General features: G+C 46.5%; 1 protein-coding gene across 1 annotated transcript; it reads right to left on the minus strand.

Annotated features, from left to right (window-relative positions):
• Window positions 1-3,759: 3,759 nt before the first annotated feature.
• Window positions 3,760-11,939, minus strand: LOC133906525 (cell division topological specificity factor homolog, chloroplastic-like). The gene is made up of 2 exons (XM_062348450.1): window positions 11,784-11,939; window positions 3,760-4,577 (listed from the first exon to the last, which is right to left on the minus strand). The coding sequence occupies exons 1-2, from the start codon at window positions 11,886-11,888 to the stop codon at window positions 3,984-3,986; spliced, it is 699 nt and encodes a 232-aa protein (XP_062204434.1). The 5' UTR covers window positions 11,889-11,939; the 3' UTR covers window positions 3,760-3,983.
• Window positions 11,940-12,204: the final 265 nt, after the last annotated feature.

Consider the following 12,204-nt stretch of genomic DNA (forward strand, 5'->3'; position numbering starts at 1 on the left):
TGCAACCACTAAGCCAAGAGAGGGAGAGAAGGAGGGAAAGTGCCCAAATGTATTGTAGTGAAGTGCTAGAGTGCCCCCTTGAACCATCCAAGCGTCTATTTATAGTCCACCATTGAAAATGTGGTCGTTGCTATAGATTTGACAGCTCTGCGGTTCTTGCAGTCAGACCGTAGGTCATCTGGCGATCAGATCGCCAGCAGTACAACAGCTACTAAAATGTGATGATTACTCTGATACGTGTTGGGTGGTTAGACCGCCCAATATCTTAGTTAGACCGTGAGCCAGGAACAAAGTATCAAAACTCTATGTTCCCAGGTGGCTAGTCCAGCTGGCCTCGGTGGTTAGATCGTCTGGGCTTGGCAGTCAGACCACCACCCGAGCATATGGTCCGAATCCCTTTATTCCTTGACGGTCAGACCGGTCCATACACACGGTCAGACCAAGGCTAAACTTCTACTGAACATCGACTAAGATTATATAGCGATCAGACCGGCCATGCCCGGCGGTCTGACCACCACACATGAAACTCAACAGAAAACATCTTTTCTATACAGCAGTCTGACCGCCAGAAGCTTCTGGTGGTCACACCGCCACAACACATAACATCGAAATACTTTGTTTTTTTTGTTCTTCTCAAACTAAATTCCTCACCCTAGATGAAATGCAAGTTGAGAAATTGTGGCACTTTTGTTGTCTCAAAAATACACACATCAACCTCTCCTAATAGTACGACACTTATCCTATTAATTCGGTCAATTTTCTTCTCTAATCACCTTTGACCGTGCTAAGTTAATTTCTGCCGCTTTGTAATCTTCTTTTAGATCCTTGGGTCATTGATGTAATAAAGTAATGTTGTAATAATGGATATTGTATATGTTACTCAGTTATGACGTTACTATGTGTATGTATCTTGATCCTGGTATATATGTAGTTTACATTCAGTTTGATCTTAAAACCAGGTGTGATAATAACGTAATATCAAACACCATATGCATACATGTTTGGTTGCACAAACAGAAGAAATAGTGGCATTTCCATTTGTTCAATCCATATCGAAGTATCAAACCACCGGATGGGCTGATGTTCTAGTCATTGTTTTGCTCATTCTTCCATTGGTTGCTACCTCAAAAGAAAGGATGTTAATAAATACATAATTAGATTTTAAGCAAAATTTGGCATAACATCCAATGATGAATGAGGACATAAGTGATAGAGAATTGCAGGTTGTGAAGTATACAGTAAAACACGATCAGGTTATCCGTAGAAGGAATTTAGAAAACTGAGTTATAAATACATGTGCTATCTTTGACAATTATATGTGCCATTAATATTCTTAGTTGCATAATCATGTATGGTGCCAATCTCAAAGAAAGCTAAATGGTAGGGGGGATTTACCCGCATAGTGCCTGGAACAATGGTGCTGACCAGCATCCCATAGATGCAGAATCGCAGGAGATCTGGATTAAAAAGATTAAATAAGTAGGAATAAAATATGAATAAAGGTGCACAGGAAGTTTAACCTTGAACAATCTAAATGCTTACCTCGAAATACAAACGAAGATGGAAAGAGATTAGCTTATTCCCAGGGCTGTCTATACTATATTCCTAACTCCTATATACATCATGGAGAACATTGCTACTTATTGAAGAACAATGTCAAATAACAATTTTTTATTTGTTGATTGGTAAAACTTAAAATAAGGTCCAAACAAGGGGAAAGTAGGTCTTGTAGCTGAAAAAGGAGTCAGCTCCAGAAAAATGGTCAAATAGATAGCAAGGATACAATCAGCTAACAATGTTTTAGCATACCACGTTTTTTCTGTAACCAATTTGGTGTAATGCAGCTAATGGTTATACACCAAATTATAGCAACAGACGATGTAGGGAATGATTAAACCTAAAAGTCAATTGGAAGCATGTATCAGGCTTACATTAACTCAAAGATTGGCCAACAAACTGTGGAGGTGGCATAGCAGTGCTTTGATGGTGTTCCCTGCAAGGATAATCATGGTTGAATGATAGTATCAAGTATCTCAGACACTTAATTGACCAAAATAGCTTTGCTTTGGTTCATTTAGCATTTCAGTGCATCATTTCCCCCTCTAATTTAGTATAAGGCTTTACACAATACTAGTAACTTCTATAATACTTATAAGGTAAAAGATCACGAATAGCAATGCTAATACTTGACGTGAAATATCACTATAGACTTCTATCCTTCCTGCACACTGAAGCTAGTAAACTTGATAGACCCTTCAAGCAACTGAAGAACAAACTTGCTAGTTTTTTTTTCTCGAACATGCAGGAGAATTGTGTGTCATTATATTAAAAGGAGACAAGTCGATTACAACGGTGAGAGTACCCGCAGAAAAAACAAAATAAAAGACAGCTTGCTAGTTAAACCTCAGACAAATAGAATTGTGATAGCATCTTGATTGCTAACACAAGCAAATGTCTAGAATTGCTACCATGGACCAAAATTGGTATGCATATCATACTGGTAAGGTAAAGGAAGATTAGAATACAAAATTGTAGCTCCAAAAGGATGAAAACGCAACAGCAAAATCGCTGGACTTACAAAGCCACTGCCTTAGGCGACGGCGAACCAAGCAAAACCCTATTAGGAAGCAACAAAGTATCACGTTGTTTGCATTCACACGATCGACCACTACCATACCACATATGGACGTAGAGCAGGGGAAGCATGCGACGACGTGACCATGCCCACAAATCAGAGATGGATATGGGGAAGGGGCAGTGGGAGAAGCACGTTGTCAGATCTTGAAAATCAGAATTGACAACAATCAAGAATCGGACCAATTCAGCCCGATCTCGATCGCGTGGGTAGGATTTGGGAAAAAAAGGATAACCCTAAGATGTTGGATGACCGTTGAGGAGCAACGGGCTTCGACGAATCCCTCGAAAGGCCCGGATCTATGGCCTGTGTGACTGCCAGCCTCATCGCTGTGCACGTGCATGTGTGGGGGTGAGGAGAGACGGATGGATAACCCAACAAAATTTCACATTTCAAAAAACAAAAATCACCGCAGCTGCTCGTATGTAAACAACATTTGGAAGATGCATAGCCTATGTGCACGGTAGCTTTCATTGCCATGTATGCAGCAGTAACTTTGCTGCAATACCCCGACTTGAACATTCTGGAACTCGTGCATTCCTCTTTGACCCAGCAGATGAAATATGAAAGAAATTGAGTACATTCCATAAACCTACAATTATTTATACATTTATAACATAAAACTATAACTTTTAAGATATATTTTATAAAACCACAAATACTTATACCCTGAATAACGCAAAAGTATAACTTTTTGACCTGATCGCATCCATCTACCGCATATTTTCATCATAATAAGGAAAACAAGTAATATACGACTGACAGATGGAACCATAAAAAAATTGTAGTTTTACGTTACTAAGGGTATAAGTTGTTGTAATTTTGTAAAATATATCTCAAAAGTTATAATTTTGTATTACAAAGTATAAATAGTTGCATGTTAGTGAAATTTACTCAAAGAAATTCACCACATTTTTAGTCCCCATGAATTTTATCAAGTAATGTCAGGATCTGGTTCAATATGTAACCTAAACAATCTTGGCACTTGGCAAACCTCGGTCCTGAATAAATTCTTGATTACATATGGATGACATCTGTGGTGTGACGATACTTCACCAAAGCACATCAAGTATGGAGAATGGCAGAAGCTAGTACAGTTGGCGAAAACAGTGACAGGGCGTTACTTCGGCATAAACAAAACAGAATTTTTTTCAAAGAACATGGCGTTACAGATGTCTGCCAGCTCTACAACAAAATTCCAGAATCAAGTTACAAAATTATGGAATGAAAAGGAATCCTAGATATTTACATCATGCTGGAGAATATTCTAGCTTTCTATGCAAAGGGTTCACGAGCACATCAAACAAAGGAAAACATAGTGGAGCACACTCTGGTGGAGTACAATGAATCAGCAGTTCTCATTGGGTACAAAGAAGTCGAAGGTGACGTCGACGTTACCTGATGACTCTCCAGTATCCTTGAAGTCGACACCAACGATTTTCCCCCTGTACTGCTCTTCAGATTCCTGGTACTCAGGCTTCACACGGCGCACGGGAACTGTCACAGAATACACAGTGCCAAGGCCCGCATCGGTTGAGATATCAACTTGGACATTATCCCGTGATTCTATCTCGACAAATTCAGATAGGGCCTCAACAACGTTCTCCACAATCTTTTTCTTTGCTTCGTCACTGACTTCGCACCTGTCAGAGAACAGAATCATCTTAAGCCTCTGTTTTGCGATGTTTGCATTGGAGTTCTCCTTTATGGTTGGTGCAGGAAAGATTATCTTCCACGCTAATTTCAGACGGTCCAGAAATCCCATGTTAACAACATTGTGAAGGAAGCTTTCCACGTCTTGAGTTATTGGAGAAAAATCCTTCCTTGAAAGAGCATATGTCTGGGTGGAGCTCTGAGAACAGAGTTGACGCTCAATGCATAGCCGCCTAGGTATAAGCATGAGGTTACTAGAAGCTCCATGAGGAATAGCACAAAAGTGCACCTGCAGTATAATATGATTAGATCACAAGAGATGCATATGGACTTTCAAGCCAACATCTAATACTAATAGTGTATACTGATGTTTAACCTATTATTAACAGTGTGTTAGTAATAACTCTAGTGTAGTATACGATTGCCAACATTCTAGGAGTGCATCCTGGTACCAAAGCAAGAGCAAGTCCTTGGCAGGATCCCACTGCCAAACCTAACCCCAGCATACTGAAAGTCTGAATCTTGCAAGAATTTGCACAATAATAGAACCATCAGAGGTATACATCATACCAGCGCAAAATATCCAGCACATGTAACACATTGGTACACTCGTTTAAATGTTTAAATATGCACAACACATTGCATAATAAAGCGAGTAAGCAGACTTTGGGCCTTCTGCAACAAAGACACACTAAAGAAATGTGTAAATAAAAAATGAATGCAAAGACACAATCTAACAGAAGCAGGAACAACAAAACAGCAGGGTGAAAAGAAACCACAAATGACTGAACCCGTCATATTTGGACAAAGATAGCCTCAGGAGTTCTCTTAACTCCTAATGACAAGAAAGGCTTACTCTCACATGTTATATCTCATTTCAGGACAGGTAACAAAGGACTAGGCCCAGGTTGAGAAGTATATTTAAGAAATTAAAATAAAATCTGATACACCATGTCGTAAATCATGACATTCCTCATTTGTAACTTCTTTTTCAATCAGACTAGCCTCATATTGTCCAGATCTACTACCAAGTACTGAGGCACATTAAAGAACATTTCAAGGGAAAAAAAGCAGGAACCAGCCAATTAGCGAGCTCTCAGCACGATCTGGCAAGTACTGAAATAGATGGAAATGGGATGGTTTTGTGCTCATCCAAGATATGGGAAATCAGACTATCTGGTTTTGTTAAGCATGGCTGTACTGCCAGTTTAAAGTCACAGCCAAACTTTCATGTAGTGAAGTCTACATTTTAATAGATTACTGTTATTGATGCATTTGTTGGACGGACCCACAGGTGCCGTGCAAAAGGATCTGTGGCGCAACAAAGTGGCTAGACTTGGCTGCAAAGTAACGGATCGGAGGAGATTTGGTTTGTTAGGGAATAAATCAATTAGTTTCCTTTCAGTTAGAGATTTGTTGCATAAATCAATTAGTTTCCTTTCAGTTGGAGATTTGCTACTCCTTCCTTATCTTGTACCAAGCCTAATCTATAAAGGCTGTGGCTGTCGATGGTTCAAGCAAGAAAGAAATAAACTCCTCCAAATTGGTTGCGTCAGAGTCTCCTGCCGGGGCTGCGGAAGAACTGCAGTCCGGCGACGAGAGCGGCAGACCGCAGCGCCTACCTCGCTCATCCTCTCGCACATGTTGTCTTAGTTCCTCCACTGAGAACACCCATTCGCCCACACCGTATCAACTTGGTATCAGAGACAGACCTTTTCCTGTCACCTGTTGTCGCCCAGCTCCCGCCGCCCTCCCCACCTCCAACCGCTGCAGTATCCATGGCCGGACCGGAGGATCTTCCACGGGCGCCAACTAACGCCGATTTGGCGGCAATGCTCAACTGCATTATTGCCGAGATGGATTCCGTCAAGACGCATTTGGATCGCCATGATCAACGCATCGCGCGCACGGAGAAATTGCGTGATGACGGCACGGACAACAATCTCCCAGACACAGCACCTCGTCGTCGTGCTAATGATCACCGTGGTGATAACTAGCCGTGATGATGACCACCGTGGCGTCATTCGCCACCATAAGTTGAGCTTCCCCTCCTATGATGGTGAAGAGGACCCCCTTCCCTGGCTCAACAAATGTGAACAGTTCTTTCGCGGGCAGCACACCATGGAAGAAGAAAAAGTTTGGTTGGCTTCCTTCAATCTCCAAGGAGTTGCCGCTCAGTGGTATTATCAGCTTGAGCGAGAGCACAGTGTCCTCTCTTGGGCACGGTTCGCGGAGTTCGTCAACCTTCGCTTTGGCCCGCCCATACGGGCTAACATCCTTGGTGAGCTCAAAGATTTGCAACGCACCGGGACTGTGGAGGAATATCAACACCAGTTCTTGGCCCTCCTATGCCGCTGCGATGACCTCACACTGGCACATCAGGTCAACCTCTTCACAGCCGGTCTCGGCACACCTCTACAGACTGACGTCGAGTTGCAGGGTCCAACAAATCTCCAAACTGCAATGAGTTTGGCCCGTGCCTATGAGAAGCGCCTTGCTGATGACAACGGGGGATCGAAAACAGCTCTTGCGCGCTCGACTAGCCATAGTTGTCCAGTTGGGGCAGCCTTTAAATCGGGGTTGGGATCCACGTCGTCACAATCGACATCAACTCCTTCAGCGTCTGCACCTACTGCCGCCAACAAGAGCACAATTCCCAGCGGCGTCAAGCAGGTCGCACCTCGCGCACAGTTTCACCGACTGTCGACCGAGGAGATGGCCGATCGCGTCTCAAGGGGTTGTGCTTCAACTGTCCTGAAAAATTCTCCAAGGAGCATGTCGAAAAATGCTCCATGAAGGGTGTGTTTTTGCTGGAATTGGAGGATGTGCAAGATGGCGACGAAACCCCGCTGGAAATCTCCCTGATGGCCTTAACATGAATCAGCACGGCACACCATGCGCCTCCAGGCCACTGTCGCCCAGCATACATTCTTGATGTTGGTTGATAGCGGGTCTACCCACACCTTCATCGACGAACCCGTAGCGCGCAGGCTGGGACTCCCTATCACACCACGCCTAAGCCTCCATGTAGCAGTCGCTAACGGAGAACGGGTTTGCGTCGTAGGTGTTTCTAAGCGCCAGATCGTCACCATCGACAACGAAGCATTCGTCCTCAACCTCTACGTGATGCCGCTCAGAGGCTGCGATCTGGTCTTGGGTGTGCACTGGCTGTGCACTTTGGGCCCTATTCTTTGGAATTTCAAGGCGCTCTACATGCAGTTCTGGCGTGCTGACCATGTCGTGTGTTGGCGCGGCATTGGTGCGCTCGAGCACAACCTTGAGTTGCGCACGATCACCACCAGCCGCGAGCTCCTCGACCACCTGCTGGCTGACTTCCGCGATATCTTTGAGGAACATGGTCTGCTGCCCCCACGACGTCATGACCACCGCATACATCTCCTGCCCGGGACGGCGTCGCCCATTGCAGTACGGCCATATCACTACCCGCAGCTCCTTAAAGACGAGATTGAGCACCAGTGCGCAAACATGCTAGCCCAAGGCATCATTCATCCCAGTACTTCGACATTCTCGTCACTAGTGCTCCTTGTTAAGAAGCCTAATGGTACATGGCGCTTCTGCGTCGATTACCGTGCCCTCAACGCCAAGACAGTCAAAGACAAGTTTCCAATTCCAGTGGCCAATGAATTGTTCGACGAACTCAAGCACGCACGCTCCTTCACCAAGCTGGACTTGCGCAGTGGTTATCACCAAGTGCTGATGCATCCTGACGACATCGACAAAACGACATTCCGTACACATCATGAGCACTTCGAGTTCTTGGTCATGTCGTTCGGCATGACAAATGCACCAGCCACTTTTCAAGCACTCATGAATGACATGTTGCAGGATTATTTGCGCAAATTTGTGCTGGTTTTTTTTTATGACATTCTAGTTTATAGCACCTCTTGGGCAAAACATCTTCAGCATGTCAAGACGGTCTTTGACACTATGAGGCAGCACCACCTGGCACTCAACCACTCCAAGTGCTTCTTCGGAGAGACGACGGTGACGTACCTTGGCCATATTATCTCGAGCCAGGGCGTCGCCATGGACACATCCAAGGTAGAGGCGGTGGCAGCATGGCCACAGCCTCTCTCCGTTCGAGCGCTGCGAGGCTTCCTCGGCCTCTCCGGCTACTATCGCAAGTTCATTGCGAACTACGGCGCCATCGCAGCACCGCTCATGACTCTTCTCAAAAAAGAGTCGTTCTCTTGGGGTCCCGAGGCTGAGGCTGCGTTCTTCGCCCTCAAAAAGGCTCTCACGACGGCTCCACTCCTCCAACATCCGAACTTCAACGACACATTTGTCGTTGACTTGTGACGCCTCCGGCATCGGGTTTGGTGCCGTTCTTCATCAAGGCGCCGGGCCGATCGCGTTCTTCAATCGCGCAGTACCTCCTCACCATGCTAAACTCGCCGCTTATGAACGCGAACTCATCGGCTTGGTGAAGGCGGTCCTCCATTGGCGGCCCTACCTTTGGGGACGCCACTTTTTGGTGCGCACGAACCACTACAGTCTAAAATTCCTCTTGGATCAGCGGCTATCTACAATTCCCCAACATACCTGGGTGAGCAAGCTTTTTGGATATGATTTTGAGGTGGGAGTATCGGCCCGGTCGTCTCAACAAAGTGGCTGACGCCCTATCTCGGCGTCATGAGGACGACGCACCACTATACGCTGTCTCTGCTCCAGAGTTTGCTATTTTTGAAGCCCTGCGCGCGGAGCTCGTGCACAGTCAACAGGCTTAGGCCCTACGCGCCACCATGGCGTCTCTGGATCATGACAGGAGCTGGTCAGAGGTAGATGGACTCCTGCTTCACAATGGGCGTGTGTTTGTGCCCGACGCCTCACCTTTGTGGGCACAACTACTGGCAGACGCACATATTGCCGGACACGAGGGCACTGAGAAAATGCTCCACCGTTTGCGCTCTACCTTCTACGATGCCCATGCCCGTCAGCGTGTCCGGGAGTACATCAAGGGCTGCGTGACCTGTCAGCGTAACAAGACGGAGCACCTTCACCCTGCCAACCTTCTTCAGCACCTCCAGGTGCCATCTGCCGTCTGGGAGGGCATCTCACTGGATTTCATTGAAGGGTTTCCAAAAGTGGGAGGCAAGACGGTAGTTCTGACCATGGTGGATCGTTTCTCCAAATACGCGCACTTCGTCGCATTGGGCCATCCATATACGGCCAACTCAGTTGCCCGCGCCTTCTACGACAATATCGTCAAGTTGCACGGCATTCCTTGTTCTATCGTTAGTGACCGCGACCCGGTATTCACAAGCAATTTCTGGGAAGAACTGTTCCATCTTACTGGAACCAAGCTTCACCGTAGTTCGGCCTTTCATCCTCAGTCGGACGGCCAATCAGAGGTGGTTAACCGCACAATCGCAATGTATCTACGCTGTCTCGCGGGTGATCGACCACACACGTGGTTGCAGTGGCTTTCCTGGGCAAAATTTTGCTACAACACTTCGTTTCACTCGTCCCTATAGGATACTCCATTCCGAGTGGTATATGGCCATGATCCACCAGTCCTCCTCTCCTATGAACCAGGCGTGGCCAGAGTACAAGCAGTGGACCGTCAGCTCCGCGATCGTGACGAGTTTCTCCGTGATATCAGGGAACGTCTTCTTCAAGCGAGTAATCACATGAAGCGGCAACATGACAAGTCTCGATGTGAGTTGGAATTTGAGGTTGGTGATTATGTTTGGCTTCGTTTACAACATCGGCCGGCGGCGTCTCTCAAGACTGGTGCCCACTCCAAGCTTGCACCACGCTACTATGGACCGTTTCTGATTTTGGAGCGCATTGGATCCGTGGCGTATCGTCTCAAGCTTCCTGCTAACGCTCGCATCCATGACGTTTTTCATGTCGGTCTCTTGAAGCGTTTTGTTGGGGCTCCGCCTACGTCTAAAGTGCACCTACCGGGCATTGTTAATGGCCGGGCCGTGCCGACACCTGTGTCCGTCTCGAAGGTTCGTCTTAATCGCGAACGTTGGCAAGTGCTTGTGCAGTGGGCCGGCTGTCAACCGGTGGACACTACTTGGGAATTTTTGGATGAGTTTTCAGTAGCTTATCCGAAATTCCAGCTCGAGGACGAGCTGTTTTCCAGCGAAGGGGGGGGGGGGAATGTTATTGACGCATTTGTTGGACGGACCTACAGGCGCCGTGCAAAAGGATATGTGGCGCAGCAAAGTGGCTAGACTTGGCTGCAAAGTAATGGATCGGAGGAGATTTGGTTTGTTAGGGAATAAATCAATTAGTTTCCTTTCAGTTAGAGATTTGTTGCATAAATCAATTAGTTTCCTTTCAGTTGGAGATTTGCTACTCCTTCCTTATCTTGTACCAAGCCTAATCTATAAAGGTTGTGGTTGTCGATGGTTAAAGAAAGAAAGAAATAAACTCCTCCAAATTGGTTGCGTCAGAGTCTCCTGCCGTGGCTGCGGAAGAGCTGCAGTCCGGCGACGAAAGCGGCAGACCGCAGCACCTACCTCGCTATCCCCTTCGCTCTCATCCTCTCGCACATGCTGTCTTAGTTCCTCCATTGAGAACACCCATTCGCCCACACCACATCAATTACCATCGGCAGCACAAAAATCATTGCAATGGAAAACAACCAATAAGAAAGGAGACAAAGTGGTTAATTCTGATTTCGAGCAGAGCACCACCAAATAGGACACAAAAGCTTTACATTAAGACAACACTCAACAACATGAAGAGAAACGCCCTTTTTTCATAAGATGAAATACATAACAGTTCCTTATGGTAGGACAATATGCAAAGATGCAATCAACAGCACATATTCGAGGTCATTCTAACACATGGGCAAATGAATCTCATTTCTATATCCTACTGCTTATCTTATGAATCCAGATATGTATAAATACAATCCAGGAAAGCACACTGGAGTCATAAGCCAGAACAAAAATCTAAATAACCGAATGATGCATCTAAGAGATACGCAGCTTATGTCCAAACCTAAGGGCTATCCAGAAAGGCAATGGTTCCAGTGAGCCTAAGCGCCTTCCTCAAAGCACTCTGGCACCTCCACCCTGCAGCATTCCCTTGTTAGTTCGGCTACAACACACACCACCCATCACCAACCCAGAGTATATAACCCCTCTCACAATTCAGATGATTTATCAAACTAATTTCCTCACGCCTAACAGTGTGACAAGGCAAAGCAAGCACCCAGCCTACGAATCAACACAAAAATGCCACCGACAGCGTCCTCAAACCCAAGCCAACCCCCCTCACCAATCGGAGCCACACAAACCCAGAAGCATAAAAACTGCTCTACTACAAAAACGCATCATCAGGGGATGGGAATATATACGCTAGAGCACTACGGCAGCGTGGATCCTCAGCCAACCACCGGGGCATCTCCCCGCGAGATAAATTGGCCTCTCCAGGCAACGAGCGACGGAACTAATAGGTAGGATGGATATTAGGGGTTTGGGAGAGGAATGGGGGTGGGGAGCCGGAGGCGGACCTTGGAGCTGGCGGTGCGACGGAGCGGCGGGGGCAGGGAGGACGCGGACGGCGCGAGGAGCGCGCATGCATCGCCGCCGACGCGGCCGGAGATGAACATCGCCATGGGGTGCGACTGTGCTAGGGTTTTGCACACCAGTCCTCTCTTTTTTTCCCCTTATTTCTGGCGGCGGGGGGCCACTTGTCATGGAGGGCGTTGGAACGGACGGAGGGCGCCAGGTGGGACAACAGAGGGATCTGGCGGCGGGGGCCACTTGTCATGGAGCTACGAACAGAGCTTCAGAAATCAGACCTACCAGCGCCCTCCGTCCATCTCCAAACATCTTTCTTTTACTATCTAAAGGCCGTGGCCTTGCTCCCTTTTCATTGGTTCACATATGCCGATCTCACATGTCAGATCGTAGACATAATATATGTATATT

This window comes from Phragmites australis, chromosome 23 (genome assembly GCF_958298935.1).
Source record: "Phragmites australis chromosome 23, lpPhrAust1.1, whole genome shotgun sequence".
Classification (NCBI taxonomy): Eukaryota; Viridiplantae; Streptophyta; class Magnoliopsida; order Poales; family Poaceae; genus Phragmites; species Phragmites australis.

Coding starts and splice junctions, on each gene's coding strand:
- LOC133906525 (XM_062348450.1), bottom strand. CDS start 11,888: ATGGCGATGTTCATCTCCGGCCGCGTCGGCGGCGATGCATGCGCGCTC. Junction 4,578..11,783: donor GTCGCACCGCCAGCTCCAAG/GTCCGCCTCCGG, acceptor ATTATACTGCAG/GTGCACTTTTGTGCTATTCC.